This window comes from Engystomops pustulosus, chromosome 1 (genome assembly GCF_040894005.1).
Source record: "Engystomops pustulosus chromosome 1, aEngPut4.maternal, whole genome shotgun sequence".
NCBI lineage: Eukaryota > Metazoa > Chordata > Amphibia > Anura > Leptodactylidae > Engystomops > Engystomops pustulosus.
Window position 1 is genome coordinate 63,962,901 of NC_092411.1, and position 24,272 is coordinate 63,987,172.

The following is a 24,272-nucleotide window of genomic DNA, read 5'->3' on the forward strand; positions in this document are numbered from 1 at the left end:
AAAATAATAGTCTGCATATTAAATTAAGCTGTGGAGCCACAATGTAGATTGCATTTTTATTTACTGAGAAACAATGGGATTGTAATGCATCATCTGATGGACTAGATGTTCTGATATGAAATGATGACATTTACATCAATGAAGAACACATTGGATCAGTCTAATTTATATAATTTGCATAAATGAATGCATTGGATTAGTTTACTGTAGGATGTCAGAAGATGCATGGTATTTCTACCATCTCAGTACGACAATCAATCCATCAAAACAACAGGCAACAAATTGCAGCAGAGATGAGATCAGTGTAGTGTCTAATAGCCTTCACTTAATTGAACATTAATGAGTAGAGCATGGGCAGCGGTGGCAATGCTGTTGTTTTCACTATGAAACATCTGACTGGAGTTTGACTAACACCTTTGGGTTTTTGGTGATGTTCCAGAATTATAATGAGGTCTACTATGCTGCTACAGAAGACACGCCACCAATTACTCCAGCAAGGAAAACAAGTAAATGAAAGCAATAAATATTGGATATTCAGTAATATGTTTTGGTTTTGGATATTACGGGAAGCATTGCAAATCTATTAAACATATTTTAAATTATGCAACAACAGCTAAACCAGGAACGTGGAGCATGCATGATTGATCACGTTACTGCAGCTCAACTTCATGTTACGAAGTCAAACTGGAGCTATAACAAGGAGCAAGAGCACTAAGAGGATTTAGATGGAGAAGCAAACAACAATTGTCCTAAAGCTTTGCTGAAATTGGATACGAGGAACAATAAGAGCCCACAGCTTGTAGCAAAATGACTGCAGACCAGATGGCCCTGCCTAGGGGAATACACAAACTGTGATCTACTTGTCTATATCTTCTACCGTGTTTGTCGCGTTATGTTTTTAGGTCTTGTGTGTTTCACATAGTATCATGCTGAGATATCTTAAGATTCAGTAAGTTTTTCTACCTTTGTATAGAATGGATTACATTTCAAAGACAACAATTCTGGTCTATATGTTACTGTAATGTACAGTATATATAATGTGTTATATCATATATATTATGTGATATCATGGTGGTCTATCCATATTTAAAGTTCTGTCCTATGCACAAGGCAATGTTGCTGATTTGGCTGGATTGGCTGACCGTCTATCGAATGTGTATGAGTGACTTTTGACTCTTCCCTGGCGAAAGCATAATTCTGTTTCAGACTGTCAGGAGCCTAACTACTTTCATTACCCAAGTTCTTGGCTCAGTGGTTAGCGCTGGTGCATTGCATTGATGTAGTCATAGGCTTGAATAAGAATTTTAAGCCTCTTCCTATATTTGAGTGGGTTTCCTAAGAAAAATGGGAAACTGATGTTCCTTAAATGCACTTTTGTGTGTGTATGTTTAAGAAATAAATAATTGCAAAGGGATCTTCTGCAATATCAGATGTCAGATTTTCTGATCAGTTTCGATCAAGATTTTTTACTAATAAGAAAATTTGGCTTAGAACCACCCATCTGTAGACATTTGTTTTGGCTTCCTTCGCTCAAAGCAGGGTCACTAGATTAGATGCCTTAGATGCACAGGGGCTCATTTACTAAGGGTCGTAGATCGCACTTTCGTCAGACTGTTGGCCATTTTTGTGGATTTCATGGCTTGGGCAGGTATTTAACAGGGGTCTGCACTGAGATTGAGTCACACGTTTTTTGGCACAGCTGCGCTGGCTTCCATGCAACACGAATTGGGGGCGTGATGTCTGACTGATTCGGACTGAGAGCGGGATTTAACTTTCAATTTGTGTTGCAAGACAATGCACTTACATTGACTACTTAAAAGATATTGAACTCTGTCGTACCTGAGCGGGGAAGCGACACATGCAGGATATCGGGAGCACGATCTTAGTGAACCGCGGCATAGTGCATTATTGTCGGACAATGCACTTTCGGTGAACTCCAGCGGATGGGTAAATGTAGTAAATGAGCTCTACTATTTCTATCAATAGGCATAGAACCGAATAGCAATTTATTTTTCAGGCAATTTAAAGCTTTTGTGCCCCAATAATAAATTGGTAACAAAGTTACCATGTTACTCCATGTGCTCCATGTTACTCCATGTGCAACAGTTATGGCATCTTACTTTGCTGAGCGTCCCATGGATCCCCTCAAGGACCTTGGCTCAGATGTGACTTCTACATCCACAATGTAGCTACATTTCTGATATTACCTGAAGGCATGTCACAGAATAAGAAAAATATAATGCAAGTGTTTATTTGCCTTAGTGAAAGCTTGTACATATACAATTAAACTGAGAATAATGCAACACATATATTGAATATATTGCTAAATACTATTACAAAACTATTACAACTATATGTTCTTGATGGTTTCCAAAGAAAATAAAAGAGGCACTCCGTCCAAACAATTAGGTTTTGAGAAATTGGAGTCTCTAACCAGAGTTCTGACCTACTGCCCATAGCACTTCATAAATGACTTGTCCACATATTTTACTTGGCATGCATGCTTGCTAGTGATTCATCAAGTTCAGTGACTGGGCTGCTTCTGGACATTTTCTCCGGACTCAGATCTTTACCCAAGTATATTTATGCACTCATATATGTGTTCTAGAACATATTTCTCTGTGCTAGATATAGAACTGATTAGAACATATTCCTGTAATGGAGTGATATGGGATAGTGTATGGGTACACATGGAAATAATTTGTTTCCAATAAATCTAAAACTCTTGTACACTTAAAGAGGGGAGTTTATTGTGGTTTGTACACCAAGAGACTAAGCCACCCTCATGCTAAGTGGGAGGGGGAGCCACCACTGGACCTGGCATAGAATTAATTTATAATTAATGTGTCTGATATTACAAGAGTGTCACCAGCGATAGTATCAGGACTGTGCCCTGTCGTGATAAATTCCCCATAGAGTGTCTTATCTGCAGTAGTTTTTGAATATACTTTTAGCACTTGCTTGCCACTAAGGAGCAAGGTGGCAAACTACCTATTCTTTTAGTCAAGGAGAAGATTGTTACTATTACACTGTCCAGGGAGTTCTGAGAAAAGTATATATTTTGGACTTGTAGGGTAGTTTCTGCCCCATAAGAATATTAGGACTATATCCAGAAAAAAAGGACAACATCCCCTAATTAAGGGGACTAGAGTCCTAAAGACTGACTGTAGGAAACCAAAGCAAAGCTATAGCACTGGATGGTGTTTTACAGCACAGTGAGAGTGAATTCATACTTTACAGTTCAAACTGCATCACGTCTGGATAGTAGAGAACTGTATTCAGTTTTGATATTGTTCTGGTGCAATGTGAAACATGTGACTCTTGTGTAATGTATTTCACCTGCTCAATAAATGTCTTTCACCTGTTAGATTAAGAAACTGCACCAAAGACTCCATCAGTACTGACTGAATCATATGAAGCAGCGGTGATGAAGTTGTAACTACCCAGTGGCTTCCAAGCATCCCCATTGCATTTCCAATTTCCAATGCCCGATACCTGTGATAGTGATGCCTCTACAACACCAGTACTAATGGTACATCACGCCAGTGAGAAATGAGAAAAATAGGACCTTTTATTTTTTTTACTTTTCATAGGAAAAAAATGTACAGATGTCAACAAGAAAAAAGGATATGTGTCCTATACTATACACGTCCTCAATGGCAGGATTAATTGTAGACCTGTCTGGACCCCTAAAAATAAATGTTGCATTCTGGTTGAACAAAGTACTCCTTTTATCTATAAATGAAGAAATAACAAGCAGCACTCCAAAATAAATGGAAAATAAGGTTAGTAAACTATCTATTGTATAGGAAATGGACATGAACATATTGAATCTGATGGAGGAAGTGTTCATGGACAGATGAGTCAGAAAGCCATAATTATTGATCTCAAATATCAATAATTAATCACATGCCATAGAGGTCAAACAATACTAGTAGTATTGCAGTAGTATAGTAGTATTACTAGTAGTATAGTAATATTAGTTTGGTTGATCTCATTTCATGAATGAGACTAAGAAGGCCATTGGTTAAATACTATGATGGTCAAACCCAACGGAGCTAACATATCTTGTATATATAATATAAAATAGTTGCTTTACATAGTACACATCATATAATCATTCATCTGATCTCTACTAATGCAATGGTCAATTACCCCATGTCATTTTAATCCATTGTCTTGAGAGTTTATCTCCCGGACCCTCCTACAGCTGTGTCTCATGTTCCCTCTTATCCTTCTATTTGTTTTTTTCTAACATGTCTGTCTTCTTCATATTCCTGAATCATTCTTCTTCCTAATTTCAGTCTTTGACTGACAAACACATCATGCTTTCTATTCCCAATTTCTCATCCTTTTACAGAGTAGTGTCTCTCCCACACAATCATTGTACCTGTCAATTTCATTCTCAATGTGTCTGTCTGTTTTATATATTTTGTCTATTTGTTTTTGGTAGAAGAACAGACTTTATATATTAGTGCATCAAATGACAGACTCCTCCATTTCTTCTCTCGACGACATTTAGAATGGATGTCTGTGACAAAAGGAAAGTTATACAATGGTTTTTTAATTAAAAATGTTAAATAATTTCCCTAATAAATGATTTTATTTTTTAGAGATAGACACGGACACTTAAAGGGGGAGTTGTAGACCTTCTGGGGACAGTCTTGTCACTATAACAAGTGGCTATAGTTTAATATGATATCAATTACTCTCAAAAAATTCCAAAGCATTCCAAAAAGTCCAGTGTGAAACTGTAGGTTAGCTTTTTATGTGGTTTATAAGCCAATAACCCTATTCTCAAATAAATTACATCAATGACCTCTAAGGATATGATTATATACTGTGTCTCCTATTAAAAACACATAATGGGGACTGTCCAAGTACTCCCTCTGTTATGTTGTGTAAAATGTCCCCCGAGTGTGAGAACCCAGATACAACATAAGGGTGCACATACACAGTATAAAAAAAGGTTTAATCCATAACATATTTCTATTGTGTGGCAATGCGCATTGTCTAGTCTGTTTGACATTTTTACCCAAATATGGGAAAGAAGAGCTTCAATTTTTTTAAAAAAGATCTTCCATCCATTATCAGTGTTTGCTCAAGAGAACATTCCCTGTTCTTTCCCTGTGTGAAAATCTACATAGCAAGTGTATGGATTAAAATGATACGGCTCATCATAGTTTTGTTCTCTCAACAGTATTACAAATGTGTATAGCCACCTAACAGACAGGGGACATATCAATGAATTTTCCCACATAAGATTATTGAATGGGTCATTTGACATAATCCAAAGAAACCATTATCAACACTTTATATTGCAGCTATGTGTATGCATCTATGGGGGTCATTTAACTTTCCCGACTTTTGGACTTGTTTGATTTATCTTAGAGGTTGATATATCAGGCAGTTGTGTCAATAGGGTTTTTGCAACTTTTTATTAAAAAGTCCCAGAAAAGTCTTACTCTTCTTCAACTTCTTTTAAAGTTTTCCTATGCCTGGTCAGGACTGGAATTTATGCGCCTTTTTTATCTCAATTTGCGCCAAAATTGCAACTTTTTCATACGTTCACATCTGGATTTGACAGACATGTCAGACACAACACTGAAAAATTCTGGTGCGGCTAGTTTTGCTAGACGAGTGGAAAAGTGCCCAAAAAAATATATACCCAAAAAAGTAGCAAAATAAAAGAAAAAAGGAGAGCATTCTAACATAAATGACCTCCTATATGTATCATAGGTGCATGAGACTCAAACTAGTCTTAAACAATACATCTTTTATGCCTAAAACAACCTTAACTCTCCATGGACAACCCTCTTAGCTACAATTCAGCAAAGAATACTGGGTTGTAATAGTAATCACTAGATGTCATCCAGATATGATCATAATTTGAACCGACAAACTTTCCAATCTAATCTCCATGATCACAGCAATGGTATCATGTAACCAGTCATTTAAAGGAAATCTTGACTATGATTTACTGTAGGATGGGAACATTTTTTTCCATTCTGAATTATCAGTAATGTCTGTGTAAATTCTGTGCTAAATTTGATGCTTGATGTTAAACACATTGAAACTTTGGTTGTTTATTTACCCATTTTTCTTAAGTACTTGTACTACCAATAGAGGCAATATGAGGGATATACCGATATATATCATGTATACTTGTCTCATCAATAGAGGTAAAATGAGCCATTTATCTATTTATCATATGCACTTGTATCATCAATAGAGGCAAAATCAGGATAAACCTGTATATCATATACACTTGTTTCATCAATAGATGTAATATGACGATATACCTATTTATAATATGCACTTGTACCATGAGACATTGCCCATTGCATCTACAGCTCATTTTTTCACTTTGTCCTCTAACACAAGCACATAACATTGCCATGCACTATACTTGATTTACTGGAGCGTGGATGAGTCTGTTGCCTCTTTCAGGTCATCTTGCACTGAGATTACGGAAACTGAAAGCTAATGTAAAAGTTTCGGAGACCTCCATTTCACATTCACATTTTTCAGTGAACCTTTTTACCTCCAGAGGAATAGCTCTGACAAGAGTTGTACAGGTTGTGTGACTACAATGTGCAGCTTTAGAAAATTCAATTACTTCTGTAGCAACACACAAACATTATGTCCTATATTCTGCAGCTTAGAAACCAGGATGTGAAGTGCTGTGTGTAGAAGACAGATACGGGTGCACACTCTTACATATACATTTGCCTTTGATATAGAAGTTATGCTGTATTTAAACAAGCATGTCTTCCACTCCAGCAGTGCTTCACATGCCTTATTGTTGTTTTAATACTTGGACCAATTATTTCATACTGTGCTAATGATTGTTATTGCAATATTGCATTATAATCCAAAAAGCCAAAGCAATTTCTAACCACTTTCAGGCAATAATTAATGGTCAGATTTACTAGTTGGAGAGGGATTAAAGAAAAAAATTGAACAGTCTGTGTTCCTATCGCAATAAGGGCTTATACATTGAGTATGCTATGTTGTAAGTACAGTTTATTGGCACCAAGGACACAATAAGATTTTTGTGTCTATGGCATCCGCTAGTTTAAATCATTATGGGACATGCATCTTGCCGATTGGGTGTCCGCCAACTGCAAGGTCTATAGAGTTATCTAATCAGCAGTGTAATCACATAAGAGAATGTGCAAGACTCATTGGTAGCAAAGTATATAATTACATTTTCCAATGTTACAGGGGAAAAAAAAGGTCACCTAGGATCGATTCACAGTTGCTACTCTTGCGTAGTCTAAACTGCTGCGGAGTGCAGTGATCTGTAATTCCCCACTTGAAGTGGGGGATTTGTGAATAATTGACCCATTCACCTCACTTACTACTCTCCCTGGAAACTCAACCATATTGCCAAGTCTCTGATGAGCTATACATTATTACCTGGTGGTGACATTTTGCCATGATGGATAAGTTATATTAATTATATAGGGAATAACCCTGTCGCACTAAAATAAAGCTTTTAATACAATAAAACCCTTCTCAAAGTTGGAGTGATGGTAGCATATGAGATTTGTAATAACCTTACAGTTAAGGCAACATAAAAAAGTGACTGTGCAGAACAGAAGCCAAAGTAGATATACTGTAGTGAGTGGGATGGAGCCTAAAACTCTAAAGTGGTAAAGACTTAATAAATTATAGTTGTTTTCCAGTAGGAAATTGATCTGAGGTCCTACTATTAGTCCCTGCTGATACAATATAGTAAAATAGCAAGTATACAAAGTACACAAAGTTAACTTTTACCCATAACTTCTTGCCTCCAAACCATTGTTTTCGTACTAAGCTGCACTCAGATTACTGTCAATATCTTTATTGCATTTACAAACAATTTCCATTTTAATGAAGAGGACAAGTCCTGTTTGAGGGTGATGGTGGAATTTCTAAATACAACTGCTTGCTTCATTGAAAATGCTAACACAAAAGCAAGTAATGAGCATTGTGCAAAGAAATACTTCAATCCGATTTCAATAATTCATCTATCCAATATGCTAACTCAGTAGTACAGCTCCAGTGCGCATATAGATGGCTATCATAGAGCAGATTTTAGAGACAAGCTTAACACAGTATTGAGACAAATATAACACCTGTAAATGAATAAAACTGTATATATATATATATATATATATATATATATATATATATATATATATATGTGTATACATCATAGAACTCTCAGTTAATAAATGACCAGTCAAGAAGAGAATGCAGGCTAATAATACACATACAGTATAACATTGCAAGAATAACTTTTATTTTAATGTGTGGTATATAGAGAAAGTCTTCATAAATTATTCCCTGGATCAGAGGAAACTATTCAGTCACTGGTAACATCTTGCAGGTTTCAGTATAAGACCATTACTATGCACAGAATACAGTAATAAGAGAGGATAAGATGTATAGTATGCACCATGCTTCAGTCGCCTAGGGCATGCTTGCACAGCTACCATGGTCATTTCTATTAGATCCAATTAACAAATAAGATAATTTTAAGAAAAGTCATGCGTTGGGATTTCAGAGGACATACTTGATTTCTAAGGAGCGGCTTGCAGTAAATCAGAGTATTCACATCTTGAAGACTCAGTAGGATTGAGGATTGTTCAATATTGCCTCATCTATCTGATACTGGAGAATCAATTCACCAAGTAAAGATTTGCAGCAAATCAAGACAATACGCATCAGTGAAGACCCAGCTCATCTCTGCTGGCCACAGTAGTTATAAGATCCTTGTATGTGTGATACCAGCATATTAAAAGTTTATTTCAAGCTATTCCATGAAGTCATAGCCTAATCCAATATCATAATAGGAGCGTAAATGAGGGCAGTGAGAGCGGTGCTCTGGAGGGGTCTGTACTCCTGACACAGAGAAAGGCAAGGCATTCAGCTATCACTAGTTCGGACAAAGAAAATGACTGAATGGAGCTAGTTACTCATTGTCAGCATGCTGCCGAATTTCATCAACCTGTTCTTGAGCACACTGCATTAGAAGGCCCTTTTGTTAGATGTATTGGATATTTTTTGTTATAAAAAGTACATTGAAAATGATGTTCTACTATGAGATGCTATGTTTATAACTGAATAAAAATCATTTGACCCTATAAATTCACTAATACCCCCTGTAGAGACCCTTGATTATAAGCCTTTGCAGGCAGTGTCCTGTTTCTTTGTATTAGTTGGTCACCCATTCAATTAATTTTTATTTTTGTGTCAAATGTTATCTACTTTTTAAAAATAAAATCATAGCATTTTGAAAAAAAGTATTGTGTCCACAATTTCTACTGTAGACACAAAAATTCATTGCTAGATACAAGAATGAGATGCAATCCACAATGTATCTTGCTACATGTAGCTCCCGCTTAACAAATGTCTTACCTTGACAGTGGCTTTCTAGAGGTGATGCTAGCAACGATGATGCTTTCTCTCCTTGGAGTGGCCACTGCTTTAAAAGTCCCCATCCAAAACTTCTCAAAAAGCTGCTTTTCTCCTTCCTGGATGCTAGCCATAGTCACTAGAGAGCAAAGAGCTGGGCAGATGTTCTACTGCCAAGCCCACCGCCCAGTGTGAAGAGCTCTGGAGCTGTCCAAATGCTGAAAGTCCTGAATCCGCTCCGCCACAAGCCGGAAAGCAGTAGGGGAGGAGGACTGTGCTGTCTTCACCTCCTCCCCTTGGCCAAGCGTCTGGATCAGGCAATGCCAAACTACAGCAGCTTCTGCTATTAGATCCCACACCCTTTACAGTTTCAAAGCTGGTGCAAGTATGAGGAGCATAAAACAAGTGTGGTGCGGTCACCTCATCCCTCCCCTTCTTCAGGATTGGATGGGCAGGGCACAGGGAGGGTGACAAGTGTGTGTCAATATGTATGCATGTGTAGAAAAGTCTAGGCTCTTGTTTTGTCTCCTCTTGCACTGTGACGTTTCTACAGGGGCTGGCAGTCCCTCAGCCTTCCCTTTAATTCCTTTATCCCACCTCCACCCACTGCCCCCCTTTCTTCTTTTGTATCAGGAAAAAAAGACAAGTGCTTGCTTCCCAGGCCTGACCTATCTGCATAACAAAAGCCTCTAGGGCAAGCGTGTGCCTGACATAATGGTCTAAGGTTCAGCATTGCAACGACCCAGAATAAATGTGGAGCTCAGGAGGGTGTGGAACACCAGCCATGTATTCAAGAACGATACTGCGCTGCAAACTCCCGTCACTAATAGACCTTTATCAAACAGAGACCTGCAGTCTGCCTGTGCATATCAGTAACCCTATAAACTGGGAGTGTTGTGTTGTGGGTGTTAATAAAGTGTAAGGAGAACAGCTGCTATAAACCTGCTCTTCTACTGCTCAGCCTCTGATGGTACATACTAGATCCACACTTTCCCCCTGATCAGATGAGAACGCTTATTTCAGAGGGTCACACTCCAATAGATGTTTCTAAAAATACAAACCTTTTATTATTTTTTAATCTTGGAGAAGATTGTATTTTTCACGTGTCCTGACAGTGAGTTAAACGCTACCATCATAGTGGTATAGAATATTTTCAAGCTTGAATGAGAACAAACTAGAAACACATTTTATTTTATATTCTGCTACGGTGTATTTACTGTATGTGCTGGAATCATTGTTCTAGAAAACCGGTATCTTCAATTATCAGTACAGCAATGGTGCAAAATTATGTTGCACCATTAGGTAAGACTAAATAGTACAGTTGAATACATGCAGCTAAAAAAGCCATATCAGGTGGTCATTATCTGCATTATTTTACATGGAATATCACACTCTGGTTTAGTTGTATGCATTCATTTACACATGGCTCACAAACTTTACATCACAGTCTGCTAAATGCTTGTATAGCTGCCAGCTATCTCAGCCATCTCCCTCATAAACATGCACTCTCGGCTCAGTCAAGCAATGTATACTGTATGTACTGAATAGGAGATGGGTATAAATGGGTAAAGTGGTAGATAATCTCTACCATCAGCATTATAATTATAAACAATGGTATCCTTAAAGCACCAGTACTGGGTTTTAAATTATAGACTCCCTCATCTAAATCTAAAGCAAAGTACTAATCTAATCTAATTTTACCGAACAAAAACGCAGAAACTAAACATATTCTCAAAACATATTTTTACTATCAACAATTTACACAAAACTTTACATGACTAAGCAGAATTAAAACCAGAGGTGTTACACTGACTTCCAGGTTTTTTAACTTACAAGATGGTAATAACCAGGTTCCAGTGCATCCGCAATCCCTCCGGAAGCGAAAGAATGCCCCACTTCCAGTGAGTCTAGCGCTGTTGTTCGTTTCCCAATTCCCCCACACAAATGGGGTCTTGAAAAAAGGAAGCGTCACCTAGGAGTAGCACCACGCATACACACTCCAATACATCAATCACTGGACAAGTAAGTATCTAAGTTAGTGACTGAATTTGAAATTGTTTTCATTCCTACAAGCCAAATTATGATAGTTGTCTTCATAGAAATGAATCGGATCACAATCAGAAATAAAAATTAGTAACCCACCAAAAATCTAAGAAGAATATAATGTACATTTGTGCACCCCCATAATCTGTAACATGTATATACACAGTTTTTATTCAGGTTTGACTAAACTATATATATATATATATATATATATATATATATATATATATATATATATATATATATATATATATATATATACACTCACCGGCCACTTTATTAGGTACACCTGTCCAACTGCTCATTAACACTTAATTTCTAATCAGCCAATCACATGGCGGCAACTCAGTGCATTTAGGCATGTAGATATGGTCAAGACAATCTCCTGCAGTTCAAACCGAGCATCAGTATGGGGAAGAAAGGTGATTTGAGTGCCTTTGAACGCGACATGGTTGTTGGTGCCAGAAGGGCTGGTCTGAGTATTTCAGAAACTGCTGATCTACTGGGATTTTCATGCACAACCATCTCTAGTGTTTACAGAGAATGGTTCAAAAAAGAAAAAACATCCAGTGAGCGGCAGTTCTGTGGGCGGAAATGCCTTGTTGATGCCAGAGGTCAGAGGAGAATGGGCAGACTGGTTCGAGCTGATAGAAAGGCTCAAATCGCCACCCGTTACAACTAAGGTAGGCAGAAGAGCATCTCTGAACGCACAGTACGTCGAACTTTGAGGCAGATGGGCTACAGCAGCAGAAGACCACACCGGGTGCCACTCCTTTCAGCTAAGAACAGGAAACTGAGGCTACAATTTGCACAAGCTCATCAAAATTGGACAGTAGAAGATTGGGAAAACGTTGCCTGGTCTGATCAGTCTCGATTTCTGCTGCAACATTCGGATGGTAGGGTCAGAATTTGGCGTCAACAACATGAAAGAATGGATCCATCCTGCCTTGTATCAACGGTTCAGGCAGGTGGTGGTGGTGTCATGGTGTGAGGAATATTTTCTTGGCACTCTTTGGGCCCTTTGGTACCAATTGAGCATCGTTGCAACGCCACATGTTGCTGACCATGTCCATCCCTTTATGACCACAATGTACCCAACATCTGATGGCTACTTTCAGCAGGATAATGCGCCATGTCATAAAGCTGGAATCCTCTCAGACTGGTTTCTTGAACATGACAATGAGTTCACTGTACTCAAATGACCTCCACAGTCACCAGATCTCAATCCAATAGAGCATCTTTGGGATGTGGTGGAACGGGAGATTCGCATCATGGATGTGCAGCCGACAAATCTGCGGCAACTGTGTGATGCCATCATGTCAATATGGACCAAAATCTCTGAGGAATGCTTCCAGCACCTTGTTGAATCTATGCCACAAAGAATTGAGGCAGTTCTGAAGGCAAAAGGGGGTCCAACCCATTACTAGCATGGTGTACCTAATAAAGTGGCCGGTGAGTGTATATATATATATATATATATATATATATATATATATATATATATACATACATACATATATATACATACATACTATACCAGGACACAATTCTTGTTCTAATATATAAAATCTCTAGAAGACCTCCTTCTAGCAGACCACTTTCCAATGTAATTGTGGTTATAGAGGTTATACTGAACATGATTTATGTATAAAAATTCTTGTAACCTCATATAAAAATGTAGTCACTCTGCACTTCAGAATGTGAATCCTACACGCAGCAATCACATGCACATAGCTCTTCAATGCCATATAATCCATACAAGCCTCTTTATTACATACATACATTCATGGCCATGCACTCTGTTCTATTTCTTCAACCCCTAAGCATTAATGCAGTTTCCTATCACGCAGTCACATCCACTATTCACTCATGCATTATTAACATAGTTTCCTTTAGGACTAAAATGACCGTCTCTGTTTATCTGACATTATCGTAGAAAGGTTTGTTTTATTAATGGAAGTAATTAAAAGATTGTTAAATGAGGACGAATCTTGGAATGCTAACTGTGATTAATCTCCTCTGTAACTGGATGAGTCAAGCTTTTCTCTCTTGTTTGTGAATGCACCACCTACCCCCTTGTGGCTCCTCTAAGCTCCTCGTTGAATAGTTGTTTGATGCTGTACCGATTGCATCCTTAGGCTACACATGTCTAAAAGGATGCCATGTTCATTGCATTGACATTATGGGACTTTAAGGCACTATCTGTTCTATTACAGTAAACGCTTCACTTACGTTGAAGATTTCCTGTATTCCCTGTTCTATTAACATAACTGCTAACTGTTTTATCCTTCAGTCTCCATACAGATCAGAATCAGAAGACATGTTTTACACAGTCCTAGCCTCACTTTACTTACATATTAATTGTTGTTTGGATTCATAGGTTCCAGGGATCACGCAACTATCCAACCTCTTATCAATAGCTTGTAAATTATGGATTCATTGGAAATACCCAATATTAAGGTTTTTATTCTTCCTCAAAGTAAACCGACTATGCACCCATCACCCACCATTAGTCAGATAACCGAATAACATACATCTAGCTGCTTTTAACTAAGAACATTAATGTGAATTACAGCTAAACTTACTAAGGCTGGTGTCATGATAACTTAAACTGGCACAAAATGTCTCTTTTTATGCCTATAGAAGTAGCAACTTGGAAAATGGAGTTGTGGAGTGACACCTAGAGGTCATTATTATAGATGAGCGAGCACTAAAATGCTTGAGTGCTCGTTATTCGAGTCAAACTTTTTCCGATGCTCGAGTGCTTGTTTCGAATAACGAACCCCATTGAAGTCAACGGGAGACTTGAGCATTTTTCAAGGCTCTGCACAGGGAAGCTTGGCCAAAACCTCAGAAAATGATGAAAACACCACAGAAATGGACAGGAAACAGCAGGGGCAGCATGCATGGATGCCTCTGAGGCTGCCTAATCGCACCATTATGCCAAAATTATGGGCAACAGCATGGCCATGACAGAGTGACCGAGTGAGGCGAGATAGCATCTAAAACACCCAATAATTGACCCTGACACTATAGGGCAGTGATGGCTAACCTATGGCACTGGTGCCAGAGGTGGCACTCGGAGCCCTTTCTGTGGGCACTCAGGCCATCACCAGAGATGACTCCAGGTATCTTCCTGCAGTCCCAGACAGCCCAGGACTTGCTGTGCACAGAGCTATTTTAAAGTGACAGCTGTACCTGGGACTATTTTCTGCTGTATTGGTGTCCTCAGGTGCTGCTATCAATGAAAACTGTGACAGAGCAGGGAGTATAAATCACAAATTACATTTCTGTGTTGACACTTTGTGATAAATAAGCGGGTCTTTGTTGTAGTTTGGGCACTCGGCCTCTAAAAGGTTTGCCATCACTGCTATAGGGGATGGCATGAGGAGGCAGCGGCAGCAGCGGCAGGTTTTTTTGGGTTTTTATTTCTTTATGAACGAAACACGCAGAAGAAACCAGAAAGCAAACTGAAATGCGGAACAAAAAACGTATTAGATTACGCCACACGTGACATACAGTACGCTTCATCGGCAGAGAGAATGTGGATTGGGATTTCTGGAGACTAGCTTGCTAAACAGTAGCAGGCAGATGAAATTGCATTTGCACCACTGACAGCACACAAAAGGATTTTGTGCTGTGACTTTTTTACTTTTGAAAAAAAAAAATCGGCAGACTGTGCTTAACTCAATCAAACCCCCAATAAAATGTCCCACTTAGCTGTTTGAAATGGATATGTGTGTCACTAAGAGCCAAAAATAACATTTGCAAGTCTCCCTGCAAATTCCTCACCATATGGTACTAGCTGCACTACTAGTGCCAGCAAGCCCAGCCACAAGCAAACAAAAAAAAGGAAAATAAAACGTTATTGTAGCCCTAGCAAGGGCTGTTGGGTTCTTGTAGAATCACTCCTGCCTAACACTAATCTAATAGAACACCCTAACGCTTTCCCTGCAGCAGCAGCTCTCTCCCTAGCGGCATCCAGACAGAGAATGATCCGAGCAGCGCTGGCAGGGGCTAGTTTATTCCAGGTTCACCTGATCAGGCCAGCCAACCACTATTGACATGTAAGTGTACCACGTGATGCTGCGTGTACTGCAGAGTCTCCTGGCTTGTGATTGGCTCTGTTTCTGGCCGCCAAAAATCAAAACGTGTTTCGCCGGTAAGCTTTATCACTCCCCTTGATAAAGCTTCCCGGAGAAACACGTGTCGGGGTCTGTGGCATGTATTCCTCTCCTTTGGTATGGTATACTAACATACGTAAATCTAATTTAGGGTATAGGTTTGGCTTTGTGAGTTCCTAATCTTTTCATGTCTCCTTAAGTGCCATATCTTTCTATTGATGGATTGTATAACCAACCTCTAAGCCCTCTAGTGGCTGTTACTTTTGTACATGTCACTTTTATCCTTTTTCTTGGTCTACATATTACTGTCCTCATTGTGTGATATATTTTACCGTGATTAATAAAGATTGATTAAGTTTTCGAAATTTGGAGTTATCTATTCATTTTTTGTTCAAGTATTTGGTGGTATTTATTGTGCTGGTGGTGCACAGGCCCTCACCACCGGCTTGTTAACCTTTTGTGTGAAATAATAATGTTAGTAAACCAAGATAATACTGCTACACCATGACCGCTACCTTGACCACTACATCATCAATGAATACACTGTCACATCATGACCAATACCATTAACTCTACAAAGTGAATAATTAATACTGCCACTTTATGAGTACTACCATTACCCTTCATAATGACCAAATAATACTGACACATCATGACCACTCTCACTACCCTGCATAATGACCAAATACTACTGCTACATCATGACCACTACCGTTACCCTGCATAATGACCAAAAATACTGCAACATCATGACCACTATCGTTACCCTGCATAATGACCAAATAATACTGCCACATCATTACTACTACCGTTACCCTGCATAATGACCAAATAATACTGCCACATCATGACCACTACCGTTACCCTGCATAATGACAAAATAATACTGCCACATTATGACTACTACCATTACTTCTGCATAATTACCAATTATTACTGCCACATCATGACCACTACCATTACCCTGCATATTGTCTGAATAATACCAATACTTTATACTATTTCCATACCATGACTACCACCATTACCTCTACATTATGACCAAAAAATATTGACACACCATGGCCACTACCATTATCTGAATATTATCTGAATAATACCACAATATCAGCACATATAAAGAAAAGTCAGGTGTAAGGCTAGCCAGGCCTTACCCATCTATATATGAATAAAGTCAAGGCCAGTTCTAGACTAAGTGGGGCCCTGTGCATAAATAAAGTGGGGCCGAAAAATAAAACTATTTTATGTACAGTCACAGCCATAAAGAGGCTTCCCTTTAGCCCTGTACATTAAAATTGACCTAATAAACCACTACCAGTATGTTGTCAAGCAATTAAACAGCTTCTAGATGATGTTTATTTCATGGCACAGCTTGGTGACATCATCCAGAAAATTTACTTTGAAGTGAGATGTAAGTTAGATGTATAAGTCAGGATGGAGGAGAATTTAACACTGAAATTAAGCATTCCCTGCCTCTGAGCACCTCTTCCCACGTGATTGACTTCATTCCCTGGACTTCAGTAGATCTGATCAATAAAGTCCCAGAACACAGGACCATCATTTACAGTAAAGAGTGTTCTAAGCCTTGACTTCATAAAATTAATTTACATCTCGCTATATAGTTGATTTTCTGAATGATGCTGCCAAACAAGGCCATGGAAGAAACATCATCTAGTAGCTGCTCAGCCGCTTGACGACATACTGCTAGTGGTTTATTTGTAATGACAGGCTCCCTTTAATAACATTTATGGATAATAAATAGAATTATAGATGCAGAAATATAAAGTCGATTATATATAGGTGGATGATAGATGAATATATTCGAGATAGAAACAGAAAAAGAGAGATAGAAGATCGCTTAATGGATAGATAATATAGGAAGTAAAAAGTGGGCAGGACTCCGTGGTTTCAATTACAAAATAAGCATCTTTTTCAATGAAGTTATTTTGTAATTGGAACCACTGAGTGCTGCTCGTTTTTTTACTTTATCAACAAGAGGATCCAGCAAGAACCTTTGGGGGCTCTGCACCCTTCCTTATTAGGAGTCTATGAGATTGTGCTGACTTGGACTTCTAGATAATATAGGAGGCTTATCAAAAAATATACAAGAAAGTGATTTAAAACATAACCTTTACTTGAGTATTAAAATAGATACAATACAGCATAGAAAACTGTTGCTTGCAAGCAACTATTTTACAACATGGTGCCCATTTAAAATAAAGGAAAGAAAAAAATATGCATGTAAATGCCTGATTTACTTTGTATACTGATTGGAGGTAAAGATAATACTGAATGAAACCTGACAGGGGGCTCACCTTTTGGGCTAAACAGCATATAATAGAGAGTTCACCATCCGCATTCCTTATTTTTGAGGATGTTTGTCCGTTGTAGTAGTCAATAATAGATAATATAGGAGATAGATATGACAGATAATAGATAGGAGATACATAGGTTGATAGACATTATAGAGATAAAAAGATAGACAAAACGTTAGATAGATAAATAGTTAGATGGACAGATATATAGATAGGAAATTAGATAGGAATATTTTATGCCACCACAGCAATAGTTACAGCAATGTTTAACCCTCTCAACAAAGGCATTTTCAGCCATTGACTTCTATTATTCTTTTTCTCTGCTGCTCATATCTAATCCATATAAAAGCTGCACCGGTAACTGTGTGTACATGATGTTTGTGATGTGTATAAATTATATCAACGTTATGGAACTTAGCAGCATAGAAAGAAATAGACTAAAGAAGCAAATGGTAACAATGCACTTTCGTTTACGTAGAAGGTGGGCGAAATGTCACCTGGGAAACTAATTTACATGTCATAAGCAATTGTTTGCCGAAAAACAGTCTAGAAGTCTCATTTAATGTACAGGATGGTCAGGAATACAAGGAACAAAGGTTATCTGTAGTGATGAACAGACAAATAGTACTTAAAATTCTGTTTGAACTCGGACCTGAACCACATATTAGTAATGCTGCCAATCAGACCAATCCCGGGTCTTAACCGTTAAAATACCATCAGCAAAGTAGTGGTCAGCATTCACTTTGACCCAGTGCTCTGCGTGCCACGTGGGGAAGATCATCACTCCTCATGATGTCATTGGTGAGTGGCAATCCTTCCCTGTATGGAAGCGTGCAGCAACTTTGCCAGGAGCATTCAAACTGTTAATACCCACAAGTGGTCGGACTCATACCCGAATCTGAACTTCTGATTAAGTTCAGAGTGGAGTCCAGGGTACTCAAACCGCCTATTTTCAGCATGGACCTGAACTTTGTGGTTTGGGTCTGCTCAACACTCAACTATTAGAGGGGACCTGTCACCACATTTTCACAAATATACAGTAGCTAGTGGCAGGTTCCCATAGAGCCCTATTAACCGACACCCTTCTTTTAGCTAATAATTGTTTATCTTAGCAATAATGTCCTGTGACTAGGGTGACATCATCTCAATTCCTTGAGCCTCCTTACATTAGAAAACAGTACCCCATGTTTGTTTCTGATCACATAAATCACAGCATGTCTAGTTGGAAGCATGGAGAGTAGTAGAATTCAATGTGATTCTGTGATTTCATGCAATCAGATATATACATGGGCAGTTTGCTAAGATGACCTGAGATGATGTCAGCCTGGTCACATGACAGTATTGCTGCATGCTAAGAAGAAGCTGGATTCAGCCCTAGGAGGCCATATCCCCATTACTGCCTCTAAATGTTTCTGTATGCAAGGTTAAAAAGATGATTTATAGGTATCGGAATTAAACAATTTTCAACTAAAGGAAGGGTGTCAGTTAGTTCATAGGGCTCTATGGGAACCTGCCACTAGCTGTATTTGTGAAAATATGGTGACAGGTTCCCTTTAATGAGCAATCCACCAAGAATCTGACCAGCTGGGCAGATGATCAGCCTGGGCCTAGAGGTATTACTCCACTCACATTGCTGAGAATTGAATAATAACTAATATTCAAGTTAAAATGTTTACTACAAAAATGTCCCTCATTAGAAAGAATATCTGTCCGTTGCAGTCTGAAGTGATTGGGATTATGAACAACGCCAAGTTGTCTGTTCAATGGTGGGATGTTTCCAAACTCCTGGTCTCCTAAAGTATCCACAGAGGCTGGCATTCTGATCTGAGCCATGAAAAGCTGAGATGAGAATACCATTAATTTAAGGGATCATTGTTTTATATAATACATGTGTACCCCAACCTAACAACCAATTTACAGTGTTCATCAGCCGGAAAAGAGACAAGTCACTGCTTTGTGCGACTATGTTGCCTTTTATTGTAGGAACTGAATATGTGTCTAGAAATATGTGACCTTGTGTTGATTGTATCATTGACATTTCTCTTATTTGCTCTGAGGTCTGTTGTCTGCTTGGTATAAGCGGTGTTCCAGCTATCACAATGGGCTTGAATGTCAATAGTCATCTTCCACATGTACAAAAGTGGTGTCCTTAAGTGTCTACTCATCCAGCAGAGTCTTCTTGAACAACAATAATAATGAAAAAAAAACCCATCTTATTAAAGATACTGGAAGTGCAAATTTTATTGGTTATTTTCTACATACAGTATACTAGTTATCTGTTGTGTTTAGCAGTTTGAGGGATCAACAACATAATTGACCACATAATTTCATGTAAATTAATGTTCTCATAGTACCTGCCTAGTGCACTTGTTTTTTGTTGATGTGTTTTTTTTTCAGATGCATGTGAATCTCAATGAGAATGCATAGTGTCAACCCATCCGGAGGGTACATGCAAAAAAGTCTGGCTAATTGTCATCTGTCCTATTAACAGCCGTATGTCTTTTGTTGTTTTCACAAACTTATTTACGAAGTCTGAACCGATCCTTGATGCTGCGTTCCCATTATGCGTTTTCATTCTGATACTTTTTAGCTTTTTAGATGTGTTTTCATTACATTTTATATTAGTTTTGAAACGCATTACAATCACATACTAAAATGACTGTGCATGGCATAGCACATCACTCCCCTTGATAAAGCCAGTTGGCGAAACACGTGTCGGGGTTGCACAGTGTATACCTCTTCTCCTGGTATGATAACTATGCTTATCACTCTCTGAGGCTATCTATGCACAAGCTTAGGCTTGTATTTAGCTGCTCTACATTTAGATCATTATATTATGTGTCCCATACTGACTTCCTCTTCTTTGATGCTCTGCTACATTATTGTTTGGTTATTCACTGTTTTTAATAAAGTGTCCCCATTGTATGGCTACCCTTTTACTATTTTTGTGACTACTGTTTTTGTGATAAATAAAGAAAATATATCAAGTATCTATAATCACCTTGTGGATATAGTATTTATTTGGGTCAGTATTTTTGGATTTGATACCTTTGGAGCATAGGATTTAATAGCTGCATTCGAATTATCCTTGGCTCGCTACCAGTTTGATGTGATGGCACAGCACATGAAGACTTCACAGGGAGACATGAGCACCTGTGGTAAGTCACAGCCTCCTTTCCTCTGCACAGCTTGTAGATAAAGCTACCTATGGCTGATCAGTGTGCAGGCAGACTCTGCACATATGAGCTCTTTGGACAGCCATGGGCACCAAGGGGCATTGGGCCTTGGCTGGCACTCCCTTAACATCCTAATGAGGATACGCCATTGGTTCTCATACATCTTTTCCTATAATCATGAACTGGGCCATTTCTCTGTTGTTCCTGAATAATTAAGAACAATATGACAATTCATCACAGTTCTTGTCTCTACACAGATTGACACTGACAACTCTTAAGAGACAGTATCAGACTAGCAACACATTTCTAGATAAAATAAAAAAATAAACTACTATTAGAGTACTATTACGGCATACTTCTGACACCAGCTCACAAACAGTGGCAGTGCCAGTAGCTGTGGCTGTACCTCATAGCGGACACCCTGCTCTAACACCCATGATTGGAAATAACTCCTATCATGTGTGTTAACTCTCACACATGCTTGTGTAAGTGGCTAGCCCCATAAATTGGACCCTCCCCCATGCCACATACTGGGGAATCCAGTCCATTCCATGGCAGCTCCGGGATCTGATGAGTGGCGCAGGGCTGTCCAATTCCAGGTTATTTCAGGTCCTGCCGGGGGCAGGATCTCACTGTACCTGTCCGCACATGCATCTGCATGCTGAGACAGTTACTTTACTGTACTGCACTTACATTAGTATTGCAGTGCAGTGGCGTGGACATGAACAAGTGATAATAGCATCTTGTATGCAAGTCCAAGGGTAATAAAAATTAAAACCGTTGATAAAAAAGTTAAGAACATTTAAAAAAAAAAACATAAACAAAGTAAAAGTCTCTAATATAGCACATTCCCATATAAATACCTAATAAACTATTAAAAACACACATACACCAAAAAAAAATGCCTTTGTCAAGCCCATAACAATCTGTACATTAAATCTAAAGCATTATGGGACCCACACAGTAATTGTCATGAAAAAGTGAAAGATTTTGACAATTTTTCATCACTATTCTCCAAAAAAAATTTTCTAAAAATTGATCAAAAAATGATACCACTGACTAACACCTCTGATAACACCTGTTTTTTACAAAAAAATAAGCCCTTAACCAGCTCTCTCAGAAAAATACATTAGTTATGCTTCTGAAAAGATGCTAAAACATATGAGATTTTCCACAATATTGTTTTCATTTATTTAAATTGTGAAAAAATTAAACAAATCATATACAGGCGGTCCCCTACTTAAGGACACCCGACTTACAGACAACCCATAGTTACAGACGGACCCCTCTGCCCACTGTGAACTCTGATGAAGCTCTCTGGATGCTTTAAAATAGTCCCAGATTGCAATAATCAGCTTAAAATTGTGTGTAATGAAGCTTTATTGATAATTCTTGGTCCTATTACAGCAAAAAAATTTGAAACTCCAATTGTCACTGGGGCAAAAAAAAAAAATTGTCGGGAACTACAATGATAAAATATACAGTTTCGACTTACATACAAATTCAACTTAAGAACAAACCTACAGTCCCTATCTTGTATGTAACCCGGGGACTGCCTGTAAATGGGGCATCACTGGAATCGAAGTGACACCCAGAGAATAAAGTCTAGAGAATAAAGTTTATTATTTGTAGGCTACAGAAAAACCCTATGCAAGAATTGATAATTTTCTTTTTTACCACCCCAGAAGACTTTAAATCTCATCAATAATTTATAAACAACAAACAATGAAGTATCTTTAAAGTGCATCTCATCCAACACAACAATAAGCCCCCATATGACCACGTTCCCCCGAAATGTAAAGTCCTGTCATGTACAGCAGTTTTCCACCACATATGGGATATTGGCATACTCTGCAGAAATTGGGTATCAAATTTTATGGTGCAATTTGTAATTGAATCCATTCTGATATGTCATTTTTGGCCAAAATGAATGCATTTTCTTAACAAATCTACCATCAAAATCCATGATGATTATCCAGGAACACTTACTCATAGATCCAGGCATCGTGACTGTGGAAATCTTCTTCCACTTGTTATCCATCGCCTCCTCCCTTCTTTAATATTATGCTAATGAGCACAGTCGGCTTCAGAAGGGCCACAGAGCCTCAATGGGAACCTTTGCAGTAAACTTATGTGGCGGCATTAAAAATTCGGAAGCTAAAACAGCCTCTTGTTCCCTAGTTTATCATACCACACAGCCCCCTCATGGTTATTTTATATACAGCCCCCTCACGGTTATTTTATATACAGCCCCCTCATGATTATTTTATATACAGCCCCCTCTCACCCTTAGGAATCATTGGATACAGTCCTCCATCACCCCCATGGATTCCTTATGTACAGCCTTATGTGGGCCCCCCAGCAGCTCTGGGCATCAGCACTTGCCCAGTGCTGGCGCTGGCCCTGCTAATGAGTCTGAAGGCCATTGGGGGGTGTGACCAAACCCCCTTCATGCTGTAAATCTAAAGGCTGTTGAACTTTGAAGGAGCACTTCCCCGAGGCAATAGGGGAGAGGGAGTGCAGCAGCCTGCGTAGTAAAACAGCGTGTGTAGCCACATAATGGAGGGTTTCTGGTAACATGCCCCAAAGTCCCTCTTGAATATTAGCATACTGTTAAAAGTTCATTCTGGAAGGAAGGAGGCCGTCGATAACACATTAAAGAAGATTACCACAGTCACAGTGCCTGGATGTATGAGTAAGTGCCCCTGGTTTATCATGCTGATTTTGGTGGTAGATTTTTTTTTAACATCATCCATTAAAATAGATAGATGGTGCTTTTTGTTCTAAATAGAGTTTGGTTCTGAATTGTAGACTTGTATAAAGATAAACCAGACAGCCCCCTTAAGGCAAATTTTAACTGAAAGTTTCATTTCTGATGAAGGAACATAAGTAATACATATGTACATATACAAAAGACATCCTTACTGTACATTGCAAGGTATTGACTTTAATTCCGACATTTTCTTTGTGATTTATATTCGCATAGAGAAAAAAAGAGCATTTTTTCTACCTTTTTCAAAATCATCTATTGTCATTGTATTATGTAAACTGTTGATTTTCCTATATTATTTATTTAGTTTGTACATTTCTGTATTTTTGCATTTTTAATATTGATTCTCCACATAATCTCTTTATTGCCTTCCAGGATGAAATGCTATTTCTCAATACTTTAATCCTCTAAAAAATAATAGCCTGGAAGTTGGGTCTGA

At 38.4% G+C, this 24,272-nt stretch overlaps 1 protein-coding gene across 1 annotated transcript in view; it reads right to left on the minus strand.

The window, feature by feature from the left end:
- Positions 1-9,927, minus strand: part of SRRM4 (serine/arginine repetitive matrix 4) — a 101,214-nt gene extending 91,287 nt beyond the window's left edge. The window contains exon 1 of the mRNA XM_072142309.1: positions 9,409-9,927. Within this exon, the coding sequence (XP_071998410.1) occupies positions 9,409-9,539 (131 nt within the window). The 5' untranslated portion in view covers positions 9,540-9,927. The remainder of the gene's footprint in view (positions 1-9,408) is intronic.
- Positions 9,928-24,272: the final 14,345 nt, after the last annotated feature.